General features: G+C 49.3%; 3 protein-coding genes across 4 annotated transcripts; 2 read left to right on the forward strand and 1 right to left on the reverse strand.

The window, feature by feature from the left end:
• The first annotated feature begins 65 nt into the window (after nucleotides 1-65).
• On the forward strand, nucleotides 66-4,740 carry PLA2G1B (phospholipase A2 group IB). The gene is made up of 4 exons (XM_075012335.1): nucleotides 66-96; nucleotides 475-634; nucleotides 1,188-1,315; nucleotides 4,591-4,740. The coding sequence occupies exons 1-4, from the start codon at nucleotides 66-68 to the stop codon at nucleotides 4,707-4,709; spliced, it is 438 nt and encodes a 145-aa protein (XP_074868436.1). The 3' UTR covers nucleotides 4,710-4,740.
• Nucleotides 4,741-4,981: 241 nt separating this feature from the next.
• Nucleotides 4,982-21,644, forward strand: LOC142022472 (uncharacterized). Its single transcript, XM_075012334.1, has 7 exons — nucleotides 4,982-5,100; nucleotides 6,649-6,871; nucleotides 8,304-8,427; nucleotides 19,564-19,730; nucleotides 20,173-20,246; nucleotides 20,619-20,720; nucleotides 21,431-21,644. Exons 2-7 carry the CDS (start codon nucleotides 6,650-6,652, stop codon nucleotides 21,597-21,599), a joined length of 858 nt encoding a protein of 285 aa, XP_074868435.1. The 5' UTR covers nucleotides 4,982-5,100; nucleotide 6,649; the 3' UTR covers nucleotides 21,600-21,644.
• Nucleotides 9,747-15,583, reverse strand: LOC142022630 (hydroxysteroid 11-beta-dehydrogenase 1-like protein B). Of its 2 annotated transcripts, none has more exons than XM_075012682.1 (6): nucleotides 15,270-15,583; nucleotides 13,399-13,529; nucleotides 12,869-12,980; nucleotides 11,597-11,785; nucleotides 10,824-10,967; nucleotides 9,747-10,532 (listed from the first exon to the last, which is right to left on the reverse strand). In XM_075012682.1, the coding sequence occupies exons 1-6, from the start codon at nucleotides 15,286-15,288 to the stop codon at nucleotides 10,318-10,320; spliced, it is 810 nt and encodes a 269-aa protein (XP_074868783.1). In that variant the 5' UTR covers nucleotides 15,289-15,583; the 3' UTR covers nucleotides 9,747-10,317. The 2 variants fall into 2 exon arrangements, with proteins under 2 accessions (XP_074868783.1, XP_074868782.1); XM_075012681.1 differs by lacking the exon at nucleotides 15,270-15,583 and adding an exon at nucleotides 15,061-15,214.
• Nucleotides 21,645-21,782: the final 138 nt, after the last annotated feature.

Genomic DNA, 21,782 nt, shown 5'->3' on the forward strand with positions numbered 1-21,782 from the left:
TAAGTCTGTAATATAAAGAGACTGGTGCAGATCACATTGACATTTTTTCATACCTTGCTGAAGGAATGAAATTCATCCTCATTCTCCTGGTTTCAGGTATGTCTGCATCATTCACTCACTCTCACACCTTAAGTCTGTCTGGTTATCATGCACAGATAAGGTCTTGGTGCATAAAGAACTCAACCTGCCCTATGCAAATGGGAGCAGAGATGGGTGAGCTATGGAAAGTTCCAGTTGGACAACGGGATCATGCGCTTTCAGCAGCTGCCTGTGCAGAACCCCATTCTTGACAGGCAGGAGCAATAGAGCTTTAACTTCAAAAACCCACAAAAAAAGAATTTCATTGTCCCATTAGACCTGTCTGTATGCTCTGTCATTGAGCGGGTTTCAGCTCTAAAGGATCCAGATCTAAGACATGAATACCAACCATGTGTTAATTTCAGGTATGACTTCAACCTGTGTTTTTCTTCCCAGTGGGTGCGGCCAGCGCCACTACCACCCCCTGGGCTTTGTGGCAGTTCCGTGACATGATCAAATGCACCATCCCAACCAGCAACCCACTACTGGATTTTAATAACTATGGCTGCTACTGTGGTTTCGGAGGCAGCGGAACACCAGTGGATGCCCTTGACAGGTGGGAGAGATTTTGCCTTCTCAAAACCCTTCCCTCTCCTTGCAGCTGTACCCGCAGCTCTTGCTGCCAGCCCCTTCCTGTACATGTTCAGAGGCTATTCCTGGCTAATATTTGGCGACAAGAAATCGGGTTGCATTGTATTTTACTGTGTCCATTCTTAGGGATTATGTATCATCCAACCAAGTCCCCTTGTTTCACTCTTCTGCTGGTGGTTGCTGTATTGAAGTGCTGAAGTGAATGTTTAGTAGCAGCTCTTACTGTAGTGGTGCTAAATAGCAGACAAGAGGAAAAAAATTAGGGGAGATCTGAGTTCAGCATGTCACGGGACTTAGTACCCAAGTAATGCCACTGCAATGCTATTGACCCAAGACTGTGAATTTTGCCCATCTGGCAGACTGTTTTCCTATCTGAGGTGTCCTGCTTTGATGTCTGATTATTGTGCCCTTTTTAGGGCCCTGTACAGACAATCCACTCTCGTTAGATACCTTAAAACAAGTCAGCTGAGCTCAAGTCTGGATATATGGTTTTGAATGTATTCTCCATTGTTTCACAGATGCTGTCAGGTGCATGATCACTGCTATTCTCAGGCCAAACAGCACCCAGATTGTAAAGGACTCCTGGACAACCCCTACACAGAAGTGTATGCCTTCAGCTGCTCAGGCAGCACCATTACCTGTAATAGTACGTCTGCCTTTGTTATTTCACTTCATCCAGTTTTATTTTTAGGGGGGGCAGTGTTTGAGCTAGGCTGCATCTCTTTCAGCAAAAAGGTGGTTCCTAAAAGCAGGTTCTCCACCACACCCTCATCCGCTTCAGCAGAGGTGGGGTTTGCTAGGAGTGGGTACACTTCCCCATAGAGACACTGTAGCAACTACACCCTACACTGGATAGTCCAGGTTTAAAAGGCCTCAACTCCCTGGGATCACAGGTCCATATCTGGAACATACATCAAAGGACAAATCCCTTTGATTCGAACTCAGTATAGCAGGACTGGGTCTGAGACACAGAGCTCCTATTTCTTGCTAGTTATAAAATTTAATGTCAGTTCTTATTAGGAGTGTAAAAGGCTAACCAGTTAAGGAGGAGGTTGTTGGGGAAGCCTCCCCAGCTTCCTCCTCACGCCCCACAGTGCAGCAGGGGCTGCTTGGGCCAGGCTGGAGCACCCCTGCCCTGTCCTCAACAGCTCTGCCCACAGGCACTCCAGCTGGAGCAGCTTCCCCCTGCTCCAGTGTACCATGAGGGGAAGCAGGGTTGAGGAAGACCACTTCAGCCCACCTCCCCAGCACACCCTACCCCCATGGGCTCCTGCAGATGGTGGGTGCTCTGGCCAACTGCAACAAACCTGAAGGATGAGGTTTACCAGTTAGCCTGGGTATATATCCAGATCATAGAATCCTGGGGCTGGAAGGGACCTCAGGAGGTCAGCTAGTCCAGCCCCCTGCCTAAAGCAGGATCAACCCCAACTAAACCATCCCAGCCATGACTATGCCAAGCCGGGACTTAAAAACCTCTAGGGATGGGGATTCCACCACCTGTCTCAGTCATGCATTCCAGTGCTCCATCACCCTCCTGGAGAAATAGTTTTTCCTAATATCCAACCTACACCTGTCCCTCTCCAATTCCAGACCATTGCACTTTGTTCTGTCATCCATCACCATTGAGAACAGTCTCTCTCCATCCTCTTTAGAGCCCCTTTTCAGGAAGTTGAAGGTTGCTATCAAATCGACCCTCAGTTTTCTCTTCTGCAAACTAAATAACCCCAGATCTCTGAGCCTCTCCTCACAGGTCATATGCTCAAGCCCCCTAATGATTTTCTTTGCCCTCCTCTGAACCCATTCCAATGCATTCACATCCTTTCTATACTGGGGAGCCCAGAACTGGATGCAATACTCCAGATGTGGCCTCACCAGTGCCAAGTAGAGGGGGAATAATAACTTCTCTAATCGAAATGCTTCTCTTAATACACCCCAATATGCCATTAGCCTTCTTGGCTACAAGGGCACACTACTGACTCATATGCAGGCCCTCATCCACTCTAATCCCCGGGTCCTTTTCTGCTGCACTGCTACTTAGCTAGTCCGTCCCCAGCATGTAACAGTGCTTGTGAATCTTCCATCCCAAGCGCAGGACTCTGCACTTCTCCTTATTGACACTCATCAAATATCTTTTGGCCCAATCCTCCAATTTGTCTGGGTCTGCCCCACAAAATCTCATCACCTAATAAATTATTTTGTTGGTCTTTAAAGTGCTACATGACTGCTTTTTTGTTTTGTTAAAATACAGACTAACATGACTACCTCTGTTACCGGTTAGCCTATAACATCCTTAGTTCTTAGGAGAGATGATTTACCCTAGTATCTTGCCCATAATGTTCTTTTCTCCCACTGTTGACAGCTACTTCACTGTGGCTGTTTAGCCTGGGGTGGCTGCATTTCAATACTGGTATGCAGTTGAAGTATTCTGTAAATTGCCTTGAGAGCCTTTCCAATTAAAGAGAGTAGATCAGGAAGTGAAGAGAAGGAATTGAACTATTTTAGGTTGTTGGCTTCACCTCCCAGCAGTCACTTGGACTACAAGTATCAGAGGGGTAGCCAAGTTAGTCTGTACCTTCAAAAACAAGTCCTGTGGCACTTGAGCTACAGACTCTCCCGCTTATCACCTAGGAGGATTTAAAACTTCCTATTAGTTTAAATGATTCTCTTAATGCAACCTTTGAAAAACTGAAAGCATGAAGCAGTTCCATGATTCCCTGTCAGGTAGCGGATACCCAAAACACACAGGCACAAAGGACCAGGTTATATATTCAGACTGGTCTCCCTTTTGGGCTTTCTCCTTCCACTGTCTGTAGCATGGGCCCCACCCTGGCTAGGCCCATAATGTCCCTGTCACCTCCAGTGCCCCTTCTGCTCACTGCCTGGGGCTCACCATCCCCATTAACAAAACAAAAAGCAGTCAAGTAGCACTTTAAAGACTAGCAAAATAATTTATTAGGTGAGCTTCAGGTCTGAAGAAGTGGGTCTGTCCCACAAAAACTCACCTGATAAATTATTTTGCTAGTCTTTAAAGTGCTACTTGACTGCTTTTTGTTTTGATAGTGTATAGACTAGCACGGCTTCCTCTCTCATACCCATTAACGTGAGTATTGAGAGTAGCACACAGGAAATCATTCTTCCACTGCACTCAGCACTTATTAGGCTTCCATTGGAGTAGCGTGTCCAGTTCTGGGCACCAGCTTTCAAGAAAGAAGTAGAGAAATTGGAGAAGGTCCACAGAAGAGGAACAAGAATGATCTAGAGAACATGAGCTATGAGGGAAGACTGAAAGAACGGGCCTTGCTTAGTTTAGGGAAAAAGAGACAGAGGGGACATAGCAGTTTTCAAGTACCTAGAAGAGGGTTACAAGGAGGAGGGAGAAAATCGTTCTCCGTGGCCTCTGAGGACAGGACAAGGAGCAACGGGCTTAAACTGCCACAAGGGAGGTTTGGGTTGGACTTCTGGCAAAGCTTCCTGTCAGGATGGTCAAGCGCTGGAATAAACTGCCTAGGGAGGTTGTGGAAGCTCCATTGCTGGAGATCTTTAAGAGCAGCTTAGACAGACGCATGTCAGCGATGGTCAAGTCAGTGCTTGGTCCTGCCATGAGGAGCGGGAACTGGACTTGACACCTCTGGAGGTCCCGTCCACTTCTGTGTTCTACGCGCCTCTGCCTCTTTCGCCTCCCACTCGCCCTCTATCCCTGGCTCGGGGCGGGACCTCTGCAGGTGTTGCAGCGCTGGGACCTGGCAGCGAACCGCTCTGCCCGCGTCTTAGCTGAGGGGCCCGAGCGCCGCGCCACATGCGCTCGCCTAGGCGCCGCCGGCGAGCTCCGCTGCCCGCAGCCTTCCCTGGCAGCGGGGGTGCGGGGACGGGGCGACTTGCCGGGCTGCCCCCTCGCTCACGCCGCCTCCTTTTCTCCCGCAGCCAAGAACGACGGATGCGAGATGTTCATCTGCGAGTGCGACCGCCAGGCCGCCATCTGCTTCGCGGGGGCGCCCTACAACCCCGCCTACAAGGACCTGGACCCCGCGCTGTGCCCCTGACTGACTGACAGGCCGCCCGCCCCGCCCCTGCGCAATAAACGCTAGTTCGCAGCCGCTCCGCGCCCGCCGCCTCCTTCCCGCGCGCCAGGCTGGTCGTTGGGGGCGGGGGGGGGTTTGGCCCCGCGCCTACAAGCGAAAGGAGCCGCCCTCGGGCCCAACCCGCCGACGTGCGCGCGCGCGCGCTTCCCAGGGGTGACGCAAGAGCCCGCTCTCCCAACAGTCACACTCCCGCATTGTCACGTGAGCGGCCCGGGCGCCCTACCTCCCCCATTGGGCCGCCAGGGACACGTGGAGCCTGCAGGACCCGCACCTCCGCAGGGGACCGGGAGTTCGTGGACCCCGGCCGCTTCCGGGGTAGGGAGCCGGGAGCCACGCCCACTTCCCCCCATAGGTGATGTGGACCCCTCCCTTCCCTCACTACTCACCCCCATAGGGGACACTCCATGGAAGAGAGACACGCCCACTCCCCCCCTCTTCGTAAGCGGGGTTTCAGAAATTGATCTGTTTCCGTTTCCCTCCAGCTGTTGCGCCTTCCCCAGCGCGAGTAGAGTGCTGGAGCCGGGACTGTGCCTGAGGTGTGCTGGGCTGGTCTGTCACCCCCCACATTTTCCACGTTTCTGCATATCCCTTCTTGCCTGTCAATTGATAGGGGGAGTGAGCGTGGGGGGAGATCATCATGGGCCAGTCACTTGGGGGTCATGGTCCAGCTGTTCATGGCCTGTCACACTTTAACTCCCACATATCCCACAGGGGCACTGGCGGCACCAGGGGTGGGGACAAGTGGAGGTTGTCATACCCTCCCTGTGGGCAGGACAGCCTGAAGGGGCCTGCTTTGCTGTCACCTCGGTCATACTGAGTCAGCTCTCATCAGCTGGAAGTCACATCCCTCACACAGTCCCAGCATTGCCTTTAGGGCCAATATTCATGTATGTAGAGAAGCTCTGCCCGAGAGGATCACTTACCACCTTATTTGCCTGTGTGAGGGTGTTCTAAAGCACCCAGGAACTTCAGCAACATTGTAGCCGCGTCTACACGTGCACGCTACTTCGAAGTAGCGGTGCCAACTTCGAAATAGCACCCGTCACGGCTACACATGTTGGGCACTATTTCGAAGTTAACTTCGACGTTAGGCGGCGAGACGTCGAAGTCGCTAACCCCATGAGGGGATGGGAATAGCGCCCTACTTCGACGTTGAACGTCGAAGTAGGCAACATGTAGACGATCCGCGTCCCGCAACATCGAAATAGCGGGGTCCTCCATGGCGGCCATCAGCTGAGGGGTTGAGAGACGCTCTCTATCCAGCCCCTGTGGGGCTCTATGGTCACTGTGTGCAGCAGCCCTTAGCCCAGGGCTTCTGGCTGCTGCTGCTGCAGCTGGGGATCCATGCTGCATGCACAGGGTCTGCAACTAGTTGTTGGCTCTGTGGATCTTGTGCTGTTTAGTGCAAGTGTGTCTGGGAGGGGCCCTTTAAGGGAGTGGCTTGCTGTTGAGTCCGCCCTGTGACCCTGTCTGCAGCTGTTCCTGGCACCCTTATTTCGATGTGTGCTACTTTGGCGTGTAGACGTTCCCTCGCAGCGCCTAATTCGATGTGGTGCTGCCCAACGTAGACGCTGAATGTCGACGTTGCCAGCCCTGGAGGACGTGTAGATGCTATTCATCGAAATAGCTTATTTCAATGTTGCTACATCGAAATAAGCTATTTCGATGTAGCGTGCACGTGTAGACGTAGCCCATATTTCCTACACAGATCCTTATAAGGAGAGGCCAGCACTAGGGTAGTTATATGTTGCTAATACCACAGCAAGTCTGTGCTCCTGTGTGTCAGGGCCATAGAATGGGAAGAGTGGGAGGCCTCTACTTTTCAGTAGGAAGTAACAGTGCTGGCTCCCTTTCCCATTCAGGGTAGCTATACTGACTGTCTGTCTTTAGTGAAGAATAGGATGGAGACCTTGGATGAGTTTGACAATGAGTACCCCCTCAGTATATCATTCTGCAAGCTGATTTCACCAGAGGACTTTGAAGCACAGTCTCTATCCTACACTGAGCAGTGCCTGCAAGAATTGTATACAAACATGGAGCAGTGCCCAGGGATCTGTGAAAGGGTCATGCGGAAGCAGAAGCAGATGGAGAAAGAGGCAGCTGGCCTGGCATCATATTTAAAGGTACCTGCATTGCCTTCCTGGATAACAGCCTGTGCAACCCCTTCCAAAATATCGGAGCTTATGTGGGGTGGCAGGGAATTGTATCAGGAATGACAGCAAGACAGTATGTCTCTCAGAGCCAGGAACTCGGCCTGCTCTAATAATGAGACAAATCACCTTGTAGTTTTACACCACCACTCCTTTCCTGTTTCTCCTTAGATTGCTGGTGTCTGTGCCATAAGATGAGGAAAAAGTGTGTTCCAAATGGTACATGAGCTTTCCTGAAACCTGCAGTCCTCTCAGGGTTCACCCTTGCCCCAGTGTAGAAAAGCCTAGATGTAGCCCCATCCTGTTACCTGGATCAGTTTCTTCTGGGACTGGGAAAATGAAGTGCTATCTTGAGAGAGACCAGCCCTCTAGTGTCCCTCTGCTGACTCTGATTCTCATTGCACTATTTGCAGAAGGGTCCATGCCATGGGAGGAGTTAAATGTTACTGAAGTCACAGGGTTGTGATGATGTACATTAATCTGGTCAATATGAATCCAGTCATGTGATTTCCACTGCTAGGAAATTATAGGGGCAAATTTCCCTCACCTCACAGAAAATGTATGTAGTTTTTTTAAGGTGTATGTTTTTGTTTGTCTGTTTGCTGGGAAATGTGCAGGGAATAGGGTCTGGAATTGCCAGAGAAAGCAATACTGAAGCTATTGGCTATTGTTGGCTTTCCTCCTTTTCCCTATAGTAAGAGATCCTTAAACTGACTCAGATACACTCTCTAGCTCTCATTCTGCTTTGTGACATTAATTTTCCCCTGATTACAACCTATATTAATTTAATGGAAGGCTGAAAGCACCTGATGATTTTGTATGTCACGACCCTGTCCATGTAAAGAGGCTTTAAAAGTGAGTGTAAATGCCCCTCTGAGGCTGCTTCTTGTGCAGGGAGCTGCCCAACCAGTGTAAAAGTTCTGCTCCCAACCAGCTCCTAGTCCATAGCATAGGAATGCATTTAGGTAATAACCAGATTGCTCAGGACCACAGCTGTTCTGGGTTTAGCAGGGTTTACTTGGGGCTATGGGAAGCAGAATGTTAGAGCAGCCCTAAGACTGCTGCAGTTTACACTGGGGCTGGGAGAAGGTGCAGCTATATTCACTGCTGGACCCAGATGAGTAAAAAGGTAGCTCAACGCCACCTTTGTGACTGCAGATCACTAATGCTCCTCTCATTGAACACACTGGTTTTCAGTTACTCTGTTCTTGTTCTTGTGGCAGGAAGGGAAAGTAGTGGGAGGGACAAACAGAATATCAGTGTTGTAACAGCTGGTATGTGGGATACTGGAAAGATGGTGGAGTGCTTCTGTGAACCAACAATACACTTTGGCTATTAGCAGCATCCACTGCAGAGGCTAATAGTTGTGCCTTACCTTCCTTTTTCCCCCAATGTTATTTTCTAGGCCAAGTTTTTCTGGACACTTCAGGGAGAGATGAATTACTGTAACTCTATGGGGATTGCAGAAATGCAAGAGAAGGTGATGCAGCTGAAACGAGACATGCAGAAAGTGAACAACTATGCTCAGGGTAATCCCTGTGCGTCCGTCTCCATTTAGGCCTGCAGTGCAACTCTAGGAAGTTTCCCATCTTGCCTCCTCCTGTCAGTTTTAGGCTTCCCTTCTCTACCTGTGTGGCTTGTGATTCAGAAGAAAAAAGTTCAGCAATGTTGTAATAGTGCCTTTCCCTACAGGGAATGGTTAACTAAGGAGTCTAAGCACATGCTTGAAATTGCTAAAAGTTCTTTGAAGCAGCAGGCTTGAATCCACTCTTCCCATTTCTGAGGCAATTTCACTTAGGCTAGCATCTTCCAGTGATTTTCATCCCTAGATCTGAATGTCTTACAAGGGGGCTGGGGGGACATATACAGTGTTATCAGTTACCGATAAAGAAATAGGCACAGAGAAGTGAAGTGACTTTGTTAAATGTCACACAGGGAGTTTGGTGGCACAGCTGAGAAAGGTGCCAGATTCTCCTGTCTCCAAGCCTAGTACCTGGACAACCCAGCCTCCCCACTTCGCTTTGTCCTGGGCCAAAAGTTCCTGTTCACAGGGCACCTGTTGTGGGCCTGTTTGCCACTCTCCCACCCCAGAGCTGACTGTGTTTTAGTGGTGTTTTAGGTGTGAACGTTTGTGAATGGTTTTGGGATGTCTGGGATGAAATACGCTGTAGAAATATCGGAGTGATTGTTTGTTAATTAGCTTGTTTGGATTCTGCTGGGCATTTTCAGCCTTGGTTACAATGTAGCTCTGATGTGTCCTTCTTACTCCACCTGCCTCTTTGTTAGTTACCAAGTAGTACATGGTGCGTGTGTATGTGCGTACAAGCACTAATTGTGTGGCAAGCTGGGGTATCAATCTACAGTGCTTCAGCATGCTGCATGCTAACTAGCTGTGTGGACCCTGCTCCCGCACACTAAAAGCTCCCTAGTGTGTATTGGCATTTTACAGTTTGAAACAGGTTGGAAGAGATTCCCTCATCATTCTGGGTTAATTAGCAGGAAGCGGCTCTGAAGCCTGCCCAGGGCCTTTACTCCTGCATAGTTTTGAACTACTTCCAGGAGTAGGGAAAGGATAGTTCAGTGGCGTCCAATAGGAATTCAAAGATCGCCACACTTGTGGTTGTCGTCTTTCCATATTCACCACATTATATTAGACAAAACTTTATAGAACCGAGCACTCCCAGCCCCCACCCCCAAGTAAATCCCTCCCCCTCCCTCAGAGCCAGGCACCCCAGCCCCGCCGACTGATCCCCTCCCACAGAGCCAGGCACACCCCCACCCCCATTCTAATTCAATGCTGGCATCTTGCCGGGGCTGCCACATGCTTCTCCCACCAAGTGGTGGGATGCATGTGTGGAGCAGGTGGACGGCTCTCCCCGCTTGCAGCTCTCAGGAGAAGCCACTTTTAAAGACTCCAAGAGCTGCATGTGGCTCAAGAGCCACGGGTTTGCCACCCCTGTATTCACTACGCAGTGTTCTGTTCATTACATGTGGCGAGTGTATTGGACACCCCTGGGGTATTCCTGAATGGGAAGTGCTCCCTGTATCCCTGCTCTGCGGTCTAGTGAGTGGAATTGCAGGTAGTCTGTGGCAGCTACACATGCACCTCAGGCCAGGCTGGAGGTTACAGTCTAACTAAAGGAGACTGTGCAAGCTCTCAGGGTGTCCCAATGCTAGAGACGAGTGAAGAAAGCTGGAGATGTGCTCATCATGGCCCTGCACAGCTCTGAGGCAGGTATTTTGGGGCTCATGAGGAGAATCTTAGCCCACCCTCTCCTGTAATCTAAGGTTCTGCTTTCCATGCACTTTGATTAGATAATCTCCAATAGAAACATGAGTCCAGTACCTCATCTGACCCACTGCATGAACAGGATTTTACTTGTATTGTGCTTCCATGTGAAACTGAACTGACCTGAGGCTTAGAGGATATTTTCCAGGATAAAGTATTTGTCTAAAAATCTTTCTAACAAGGTCGGCATCCACTCCTTCAGCAGCAGAAATGGTTTTATGCTCCAGTAAGGGTATATGACCTCTCGATGTCTCAATACACCGGCCCGCACCACTTCCCGTGCACACTCTTCTTTGGGGCTTGCCTTCATGATGATTTTATCACCAACAATTTTCAGAGCAGAGTCTGGGAAACACAGACCAATTATCACATAGGATATCTCCTTTCCTCCCTTATCCCAGATTAACAAGGGAGCATCTGCATGCAGTCAGTAGCATGAACTCTCTGAACTACAGGAGCCAACTCCCAAACCTTTTCTGTCACTCTTAAGATCATTGTTGTGTAATAAGTCTCCTGAGCTCCCTTTATTCCCCTCTATTCTCACTGAATGTCTGGATGTTGTTAATCCCCTCCTACACTGCGTATTGTAGCATAGTGATTGGGTTTCCCCTGGAGAGAGCAGCATTTTTGTTTTACCTGTGTCAATATATCCCAGCACAGCAACTGTGATGGAGAGATTGGTCTGCTGAAGGTGCAGCTCCCTCCGTAGAGAACTGTAGAATCCTTCCAGAGCAAACTTGGATGCACAGTAGGGGAGATTGAATGGGGCGGCTATGCGACCTGAAAAGAATCAAACCAATGGGAATAACTGAGAAGTTCCACCCAGGAAACAATTCGCTGAGGGAAGTAGTTTTGCACCAGTAGAGCTGTCAGAGAACAAATTGGAGTGTCTTGTGTAGATATAAATATATTGTTCAGATAATTTTTCAGTTGCATAACCCACAACCTCAGTAACCAAACGTGCCTTCTTTGAGACAGGGCAACCCCACGCAAGTGAAACAGTGTCAGGACATGTCCATATGCAGGAGAAGACCTCCAGGGAACACCTGTAGTGTTGATGGTTTGATAGGTGGCTGTCTTCATTGTGCTTTGAGTCAGTACTCAAACCTTCAGGGTAGCTGCATTTCTGTGATGGGTGAAGGATCACAGCAAACAGAGCATTTTCGAAGACAAAATTAGAGGAGAGTAGTAACTACTCATCCTCAGCTACCCATGCACTAAAAAAGTTCACTGGAACTAAAAGCCCTTGTAACCAGCACGAAGAGATTGGTGGTGGTTGTAACTAATCGTGTGTTCTGTGGAGGGACCAGACAATGATTCCACTAGCAGCGTTAGCTGTGAGGATGGTCTGACAGTGTAGAGCCAGTTGGATGTGCTCACTGGTCATTGAAAGGAGCAGCCAGCCTTACCACTCATTGAAGATATAACAATGATGCTGCCCTGAGACTCCTTCAGCATCGTCATTGCAGAAAGTGTCAGTTGGACGTAGCTCAAGAAGTTGACGGTCATAGTTCTGGTCACTTCTGCCATGTCACCTCGGAATGCGCCAAACAGGCCACTTCCCCCCACGTGGTTCAAAACTAGGTAGTCAAGACCGCCTGAAAGAGAAGGGAAACTCAGATTCAGGTGAAGTTATGTGCATTTGTTCTGGGATCAGGGTGGATGCAGTACACTGCCCTCTGTCCCCTCCAAGATAGCAGCTGTTCTGAATCAGAGTCCTGCCAGCATCAGGAGATCTGCACTGGGATCTACACACATTGTCAAAAAGATTTCTGAGGTGGACCTGGACTTACTGCCAGTGAAGTCAATGGCTGAACTCCCACAGCCTTAAAAGGAAATGGAACTGGACTCTGGTATTGTTAGCCTGGGTCCCAAGCTAGCTCCCACTCTTTGTTCCCAGAGTTGGGATGCACAGCAGCTGTTCCCATAGCTCCCAGCTGATGCTCATGATGGCTTTGGTGTCAGGGCCTAACGGAAACCACTCACAACTCCATCCTGCTCATACACCTTCAGAGCCATCTCAGGCACATGCAGTCAGGTTCTGCTTTTTCCTCCAGTATGTAAACTGCTGGAGGCCTACCCCACCCTCACTTCAGACTTTCCTTCTCTTCTCTCCATTCATCTGACCTAGCACCTACTGTGTGTCTGATTTGCTTGCAGCTACTCACTGCATACTCGAGTGCACCGTTTTGAGAAATAGTGCTTAATTCCATTTGACATGGAACACAAGTGGCTTGGTCTGAATCAGTAGCTGTTGATTAAAATAAGCTCCTTTTCTCAACATCTATGATGGCATAACACTAACTGCTGTTCCACTTCCCTGTGAAGCTGCCCTGCTACCACTGTGGTTTAGTGCAGGGATTTCCGAGCAGGGGCACAGAGAAGTCCTCCTTTTGTGGAAGACCAGTGAAGCTAGTCACTCTGGAATTCTCTGCATTTCCACTGCCAGTTGAAGTAATTAGTTATGAGAAAGAGAGCTCCACTAGCCCTATGGGAAGTTGGTGTTTGGGAATCCGCATGGCGGGGCCAGCCCCTAGATTTTTTCCTGTTAGCAGAAGAATGGAGCTGCCTCTTTCAGGGAATAGCAGCACCTATGATTGGAGTAGATGACCCAGCAGAGGTCTGTCTCCTTCCCTGTCTCAGGAGGGCAAAGAAAAGGAGGGAAAAGATGCAAGTCTTACCAAGTTTGTTTCTGGCTTCTTCAATGACATTCTGAGCTGAAACCAAGTTGTTCATGTCTGCCACCACATGCCTGGCAGAACTTGCCCCCAGTTCCAGACACTTCTGTGCCACCTGAAGAGAAAAGAGCAGCTTTCAGCAAAGAACTGGACACTGCAGGAGACTTCTGCGTAGCAGCTGTTTCATAACACAGAGTAGAGTGTAGAGTTTTCTGCTTCTGTTTGCCCCAGGCTAATGGATGGGACATGAATTCGGTCTTGCATGAAGTAGAAGGAACCGAAGCAGCTGAAACATCACATTGGGCTGAGGAGCAAAGAAGTGATGATTTGCAGCAGCATGCTCAAGGCCATAGCCTGGCCTCCAGTGTGAACACAACTTCCCCTGAGGGAAGAGTTGTATGCGAGTGGTGGGCCAACGTGTCCTGCGTTTGGCTACCCCTGTACCTGCTGTGTGGGATTGGAGAGTGGGTATTAGAGAAGCCCAAATGTTCTATTTCACCACCCACTTGGGTTGCCTTCCTTTGGAGTCTTACCTCCTTGAGCTGCTGATCCCTCCTGGCAGTGAGGAGCAGATGGGCTCCCATTCGTGCAAACTCATAGGCTATTTGTTCTCCGATGCCAGTGCTTGAACCAGTGACCAGCACACGCTTCCCTCGCACAATGTCTGGAGGTTTAAAAAGCTGTTAGGAAATCACCCCACTGGTTCCCCATGATCCTAGCCATCAGGGAGCCCAGGACTCCAACACTTATTCTCTAAATCCCAGCAATTTATGCCATTGAAGAGGATCTGTCTCTTCATCGGCAATACGAAGGGAGTGATACTCTAGCAGTACAGTTAGTCCATGTAGTTCTGAGTCCTGGCACTATATTGCTTGTATAGCTGGGGAGTTGTTACACCTTTGCTCAGCCTGACCTGTTGCAGCAGAGACCACTTGTGATATGGGCTTGTGTGGAATTGGACAAATTAGGGAAGGAAGGAACCTATTGTTCCCCCCATCCCTCTCCCTACCAATCCAGGATATGGTGCATTTATTAGGGTTGCTTTAAATACCCCAAATGATGGTGCTTTCACCATTTCTCTTGGAAGACTATTTCACTGGCTAATGCTTCTCTTTGCAAATGTGGCCTTGCCCACTATTAAAGAAAGCATGTTCTCCCAATGCATTGCTCCTATGGTAGTTTCCAGTTCCCAGAGGGAGCTTATGGAAAGCACCAAAAAGTTGGATCTTGCACTGTGTCAGGGCTTCCAGAAAAAAATCATTAACCAGCCAGAGAAGTTCTATGTCAGGTCCCAAATAAATGATAACCTGACTAAACATTTCCTTTCTGTTTACATAGCCTTGCTCTGATTATGATGTGGCCAGGCTCTTTACTGGATTCATCAACATTTTTGGTCTCTCTCTCTGCTCCAGTCACAGAACCTAGACAAAAACCCCTCAGACTGCAATTGTTGACAGTTGAAAAGAATTTCTCTTCCTCCCATTGGCTTACCTGGCTGCCGCCCCCCTATCCCCAGACCCTCTAAGAGTTAACCCTTTACAGTTATTCATTCATGACACGCTGGCTCCTTGTAGAAAGAAGTATTTTTTCCTTTTCCTGATATTTGGGTTCTGCAGCCTCCGGTACAAGGTTATTTCAAGCCCTGGTTTGTCTTTGCTATGCAGAAACAGTGTTCCTCCTATATCAGCCCCTGGAGAAATCTGATGCAGCTGCTACAAGCTTCCTTTGTTATAGTGGGTCCTTAGTAAAGTACTTGGCTTCTCTAGGGCATTGGTGGGCTCGTTTTCATCACCATTTTGCCTTATCTAAATTCACTGGGGTGATTGCCCTTACAGTGGAGACTGAGCCAAACACTCCCCACTCTACTACCTCCATTTTACATTGGCTCTTCTCTCTGTTCGCCTCTATTTTTTCTCCAGCTCCAACATCCCACAAGCCTCTTACATAGATCATTGGCATAGATCTAGTTTAGTTTTAGAAGTATATTCAATTGCTTTGGGTGCTGAGAGTAGTCACCAAATGGGGATCATCTTTTCCCTTAACTTTGAGCTGCGAAAGTGCCACAAATTTCTGTCCTGATTTCAGTTGTGCTTTTGGCTAGCAGGGAAGGATCTGATCTGATCTGATCTATTCACCCCTAGGCGCTTGCTGTTCCAGGGGTGTGAATTCCCTGGAGGCTCTCCAGGTTTGCTTACCTGCAGATAGGGTTTCCTGGCTGTAGAAATAATAAGCACTTAGACCAACAAAGAGGGAGAGGAGAACCCGGATTGCAGCCATGGTATCACCTCTGTGCCTGGACACTGGAGTCAATCATTAAACCCAGCAGGTGCTTTTATGTCCAAGTAATAAGCAAGGGAGGGTCACAGTCTAATTTTAGCCTGTGCCACTGCCTGGAATTTCTTACCTGCCTCACATTGGAGCATTGCCTCACCTCCTTCCTGCCACCAGTTTGGGTATGCACTGGATCAGCAATTTACTTGTTCAATGTGGATCAGATCACGTCTTGCAGAGTCCAGGGGTGCCATCTCTTCCGAGCAGCTTCCTGCTGACTGGGCTTGAACTATATGGACCATGTGAATTGTTTCCTGTTGGAGGGAAACAGTGACTTGTCTTTGCAGTGGGAGAGGATATCCTGAAAGCTGCTGCAGACTGTTAGCAGCCAGCCATTTGAATGCCCTCTGACTGGACCTTCTCAGCAGGAGGATTTTGAGGGATGGGAGGGGGAGGTTAGAGTGAGACAAAGGGTGATTGTATGTCCATTTTAGCCAGACAGTCCCCTTTTAAGCTCTGTCCTGACTTCTTTTTCTTCTTTTTTATTTTAATAAAAGGATATGTTTCTCCTGTGTACTCTTCCCAGCTAATCAGTTGGCAAGAGCAAACAAAAAGATAACCAGTTTAACAAAAAAGTCAGGTATGCGCCCAAGGGCAGGGGTGGGGAACTTTTTTTGGATCAGGAGCCGCTGACCTACAGAAAACTCAGTCAGGGCTGCATAAAAGTGAGAAGCAAAAAACAAAAACAAAAAAACAAACCGCAAAACCCTCACTGTTGTGGCTCCTGACACCTCATTCCCCAGGGGCAGAGAGGGTGGAGAATAGGGGACTGAGATTCAGGGCTTCCCCCAGGCCAGATTAGCTATTCTAGGGCCTGGGGTAGGACCAAAAATGGAGGATTCAGGGTTCAATATGCAGGAAGGGTCTGCCTGGGAGCAGGAGTGGGGTCTGGGCAGATGGGAGGGGGCAGAAACAGGCTGGGCCTGGGTGTTTGGGGTCTGGGTGGCCAGGAACAGGCTGAGGGTGGAGGTCTGGGTGGGAGGCAGGTTCAGGAGTAGGCTGGGGTTTGGAGATCTGGGTGGGAGGCAAGGTGCATAAATGGGCTAGGAGCAGTGGTTGGGACATTCACAAGTGGACTGAAGGTGAGGGGTCTGGGCACAAGGGAGGTGTAGGAGCAGGGTGGGGATGAGGGGGTCTGGGCAAGAGGAAGGTGCAGGAGTGGGCTGGGGCTGGGGGTTCTGAGTGATGGGGGTTGTTTACCTGCATATGCTGCCACCTCCTCCCCCAGCGGGGGGAACAGCTGCCCAGAGAAATGCCTTGGAGAGGCTTTCCTCCACAGCTCTGATTGGCCAGAATTCCAGCCAATCAGAGCAGGGGGAAGGCTCTCTCCGGGATGTGCTGAGCTGCCATTCCCCCAGCTGAGAGGGAGGAGGAGTGGCGGTGGGAGAGCTGCTTCCTGCCCCCTCCAGGATCCAGCCCCAGCTTGCCTGACACTGGTGTGCGAAGCTCAGGGCCCCACCACATGCCACTCCACCTTCCCCTCCAACTGCAGATGGCTTGAGGAGGTCAGCCCCAGCTGCAGGAGGCAGGGAGCTTGGAGCTCAGGGGGTCAGCCTCAGGCTTGTATCAGGGGTAATCTCTGGTGACCCTGCACATGGGGCTGGGGGAGCTCAGGTGAGCCCCAGCCATCCAGCTTTTACTTTAAGAAATAGGGTCACTTTAGTGAGACACAAAGAACATTGAGGCCACCTTCTTTGTACCAACTGACTGGGTGGGTGAGGAGGGAGGGTCACTGAAATGTATTGTGTTGGTTCTTGTGCTCATCAGCACAGTATCTGGACTGTGTGTCCTCCCAGAGTGGATCAGTAATGCAGTGTGTTAACACCCGCCACTTGTCATTTGGTCTCTCATCCTCTCTGCGCAGGGAGAATTGTGTGCAGTGGAGAGTCTTGTTTTGGCAGGTTTGCTTTTTAAATAACTGTACACATTGCCCTACGTTTGCGAAAGATGGCTGGCCAAAGAAATCTTGCACTTGGAGTGGCAGGTGGTGTGGCATGCAATGGATCTTAGTTCCTGAGGGAGTTACTTCCATAATCTTGGACCAGCTCCTGAGAAAGTTCTGCCTCACGCAGGCAAGCTTTTACCTTAATGGCAGAGAGATCCATTGAGCCAGAGAAACACACAGAACATTTCCAGCGAAAAGCCACTGCCTCCCTCAGAATGCTGCCCTCGTGTGTGGCACACTGCAGACTTTTTCTCTCACAGGTTCTCCACCATAACGGAGTGAGAGGAGGGTCGGGAAACGCTCTCCTGCTTGATACTCATCACCGCTATAAGACACGAGGGGTCCTGTGGCACCTTATAGACTAACAGAAATGTACGAGCATGAGCTTTCATGGGCAAAGACCCACTTCGTCAGATGCAGGTCACTAGTCTATAAAGTGCCACAGGACCCCTCGTTGCTTTTGCAGATCCAGACTAACACAGCTACCCCTCTGATGCTATAAGACAGGGAGGCTGGAGTCAGAGTCTGGCTCTTAGTTCAGACAGAATTAATTGTGAATGATAATTGCAAAACAGCCTTGATGAGAAAGAGATGGGCACATCAGAACTGCATGGGCTGAAGCTGCAGCCTTTCTGTTGAAGGTCTGCTGTTAAGGGAAGATTAAGACTTACGGCAAATGTTAGTTTAGTCCATCCTGAGATTGAAGTGGCACACACACCCACAGCAGGGGACAGTTTGGTTGTGTAAGCAAGGAAAGCTGGCTGAGTTGTTTGGATTGTAATACTTGGGAGAGATGCAGAGAAGCAAGTCTGAAGCTTGTGCACACCACCCTGTGCTTGCCATTAGAGGGATGCTCACACTTGTGGATCATAAATGCCAGCAGACAAGAACAGACAGCTCAATAGTGTGGTATCCTGCTTCTAACCATCAGAGGCGTATCACCTGGGAGTCATAATATACCTAACATCTGATACTCAACCATTGCAGGACAGAATTCAGGTGCTCAGGGACTGTCTTGAAGCAGGGCAACTGCTGGCCCTGATAAGTATTCCCCTAGCCAGGGCGTCTGCTGATGCCATTCTTACTCAGAGAAAGCATGTTCCTATTTTAAAATGCAGTGGGTCTAACTGGCAAAGTTGTTAGCAAAAATGTGTATGTAGTTACTGAGGTTCCACTTGCATTTCAGGTAACTGCACATGGCAAGAGCTAGTTGTGTGTCTTTCTAGCCTTTACATGCACAGATAGGAAATACTAACAGAGAGGAAGCCGGGCTGGTCTATACACTATCAAAACAAAAAGCAGTCAAGTAGCACTTTAAAGACTAGCAAAATACGAAAGCTCACCTAATAAACTATTTTGCTAGTCTTTAAAGTGCTACTTGGCTGCTTTTTGTTTAGATAGGAAATACGTGTGTTTGCCTCTGGTGTTTTGAAAATCACACTCCCTAGACTAGAATAGCCTATAATGATGTATTGATATATTGTAGCTGTGTTTCATTTTTATGTGGTGGTGTAGCTTTGTTGGTCCCAGGATATTACAGAGACAAGGTAAGTGTGGTAATAGCTTGTATTGGATCAACCTGTTTTGGTGAGAGGGACAGTCTTTTGAGTTTACCAAGATCTCTTCTTCCTCGGACTAACACAGCTACAACAACTCTTTATGCCAGTCTCTATTTTCTATAGTCATAAAAACTCAAGCTACGTCGGTCACAGAGTACGAGTGCATATGGGGGTGTGGGTGTATGCACACTGCTTGGCATTCTTGCCACAGCTCAGAGCCAGGCAGGATGGGTGGCTAAACAAGATCAATGGGTTTGGGGAGATACAGGACCAACAGGAATGTCACTGCACTAGACTAAACCCCAACAAATCAAAACTGATTTAACTCTGGGCATTCCTTGGGGGTCTCCATGGCACCAGGATTTTGTTCTCTTTCAGAAGGAAAGTGTCTTTAAGCAGGGAGTAATCAGGGCCTTTAAGAAGAATGTCTTCTCTGAATGTACTACTGGTGAAAGCTGCTAGGTTGACAGGCCTGGATGGCAAAATCCTCTGTCCCTAGATTCACTGTCCTACTAGCATTTCTCCACATTAGCACGGAAGTACAGCTATGCAGGGTGGGAGAAGGTCAGTGGAAGGGGAGCAGGGGGAGGGGAGATAGACAGTCACCCACTAGGAATTTGACCGGGACCCTTCACATTTATTTCCTGTGGGCCACAAGCAGCCACCATGGGCTGCATTAGGGCAGCTGATCAAGGCTCTCTTGCCAAGCCCTGAAGCATCCAGTTCCTCTCTGGGGTTGATTGTTAAATGCATGGCCTCACAAGAACTGAACAACCACCTTGCGCCCTGCCTGCCTCTCTGGGCAGTGAAAGCTGCTGCTGTGAAATGCTTTGGAGGTGTGTTTTTGTTTTCTGTTCTCATAGCTGCAAAGGCTGTGAAAGTGCGATGTGCGAGGCAAGTGGCTGGGAAGAAGCAAGCTCTGGAGGGGGGATTCTGCCCTTCCCAGGCCAGGGCTTCTGGCTCCATCGCTCTTCCCAAGTTCAGCATGCCCAGGGTCTTTGGACCTTTTCCTGAACAGATGAGCAGACAGGTTTGTACTTGGGTCTTCCGCTACTGTGTTCCTACGCATCCCACTTCTGACATCTCCTCAAGCCAGGCTTGTCCTCCAGGCTGACTGGGGTCACTGTGCTACCCTCACGATAGCCACACATTCCACCTACTCCAGGCTGAAGGCCTCTTTAGTGTGGAGTTAACACAGACCATGGGCATTAATACAGGGCCTCTGATCGGAGCAGGAAGTCAGGCTCTCCCAGTCGGAGGATGTTCTCTCCTAGTAGTTACTCCATTCCCAGTCCCTGGCCATGGGGAGCTCACAGCTACCCTATCTCCTACCTACCCAGCACGGGCCCTGTAAAGAATGCTCATCTTTGGAGGCTCCCAGCTGTAGCCTTTCCCAGCAGCAGCACTGAGTTTTGGGTTAGCTAGAAACGCTTCTTGAGTCATTGTCTAATGAGTACTTCTGTTTCCAATAGATGGACAGAGCGACAGCTTCAAACACTGACCTGAAGCACCTTTGGGCTGGCGTGTCGACAATGAACCAAAAGAGGTTTGAGGCGTTGGGGAGGCTCAGTACTGGCTAGGAGAGAGTGAGAAAGCCAGGAGGAGAGGAAGCATGTCCCCATTTCCTTGGCGTGATGGTGTAAGGGGAAGTGAACCTGTGATGCAGGTGGAGGGAGGCAGGCACTTGTCTGGTGTAGGATGTACACACCCTTGGTGCCTTCAGCCCGTGTAATGCTGTTTTGCCGACAGCCTCGTTCGTGTGGTGCAGGGATCTCTTCCCTCTAGTCTGTTCCTATAGGACTCTGTCATCTCCCCACTCAGGTTCCCCTTGTCCTCAGAGAACCAGAGTGAACGGGGCACTGCAGAGTTTGGCTGTGGTGAATTTTAACTCTCTTCCTGGATGCCTTCTTTCCAACAGCATGGTCGATCTGCATCCTATAGTGCTGAACCCTAGCGGCTTTCATGCCTCCCTCCAGGCTGGTAAGCACATCAATAAGCTGAGGTACACCAGTTTCTCCAGGTAAGTCTCATTAGTTACCTGCTCTCTCAGCGCCAGATTCTGCGTTCCTTGTTCTTTCCGTGTAGCACAGTATTGCACAAGCAAGCCCACTGAAGTGGCAGCTGGTGCTGCTTCATGTGAAAAAGGGATGGGACTGTGGCCCTTGAGGAGGGGCCTCTTGGCTCACTGTGGGGTGTTCTTTTGGGAGAAGGAAAGGGGAATTTGGCTCTGACCATATTCTCCCTGAAGTCAGTGATAACATAGCTTCTGCTCCTGCAGTGCTGGATCAGGTTCAGCAGAAAGGAATGCCTTTGACTCAGCCTTATTGTGGTCAAGAACCTCCGTAGGGAGGAAAAGCTTATGATTCGTCACATAGGAGTGCTAACAAATGAAGCACTGCAGTTTATAGGACTGACTGTCATGATCAGATGCTTACTTTGGAGTAGGTGGAAAGCCAGGGTTTTGTGCAGTTATACACCATAATACACCATGCAGGTAGGTTTGACCACTGGGAATTCATTCCAGACCATACTGTTGCTGTGTTTTTATATGTATATCATGTAAACAACTGGATGATTGTGACTTCACCTAATTTATCAGTAATGCCTGAGGGGTGCTGTGGCTTTCACCAGTGCTCAGGTGCTTGTACTGAACAAGTACGGACAGGTATTAGCCACCCATCACATTACTTCTCCCTGCCAATCCTCACTGGAAATGTTTTCTTGTTCTAGGCCTCCTGGGACCTGTCCCAAACCTTCTCCCCAAAAGGCATGCCCTGACAACATGAAATCCACACCCTCTGTTTTTGACACTCCCATGCTGTCCAAGTTTCAAGGAGGCTCAGAAGATGACATAGATAATGAGAAACCTGGCCCCAGTGCCCCTCCGAAGGGGGCATAATTGTCTCTTCCTGTACGGAATGCTGCTATGAGAATAAAAGTTTCATGCGAGCGCTTTGGTTGTGGGTGAGGACACTGCTGCGTAGAAGCCTTGGTGATGGTACAAAGGGAATAGCTGATTGATTGCTTGGGAAGCTTTGACTGGTGGGGCAATTCTAATAGGCCAGAGCTGGCATGATGCTTG

This window comes from Carettochelys insculpta, chromosome 18, assembly GCF_033958435.1.
Source record: "Carettochelys insculpta isolate YL-2023 chromosome 18, ASM3395843v1, whole genome shotgun sequence".
Lineage (NCBI taxonomy): Eukaryota > Metazoa > Chordata > Testudines > Carettochelyidae > Carettochelys > Carettochelys insculpta.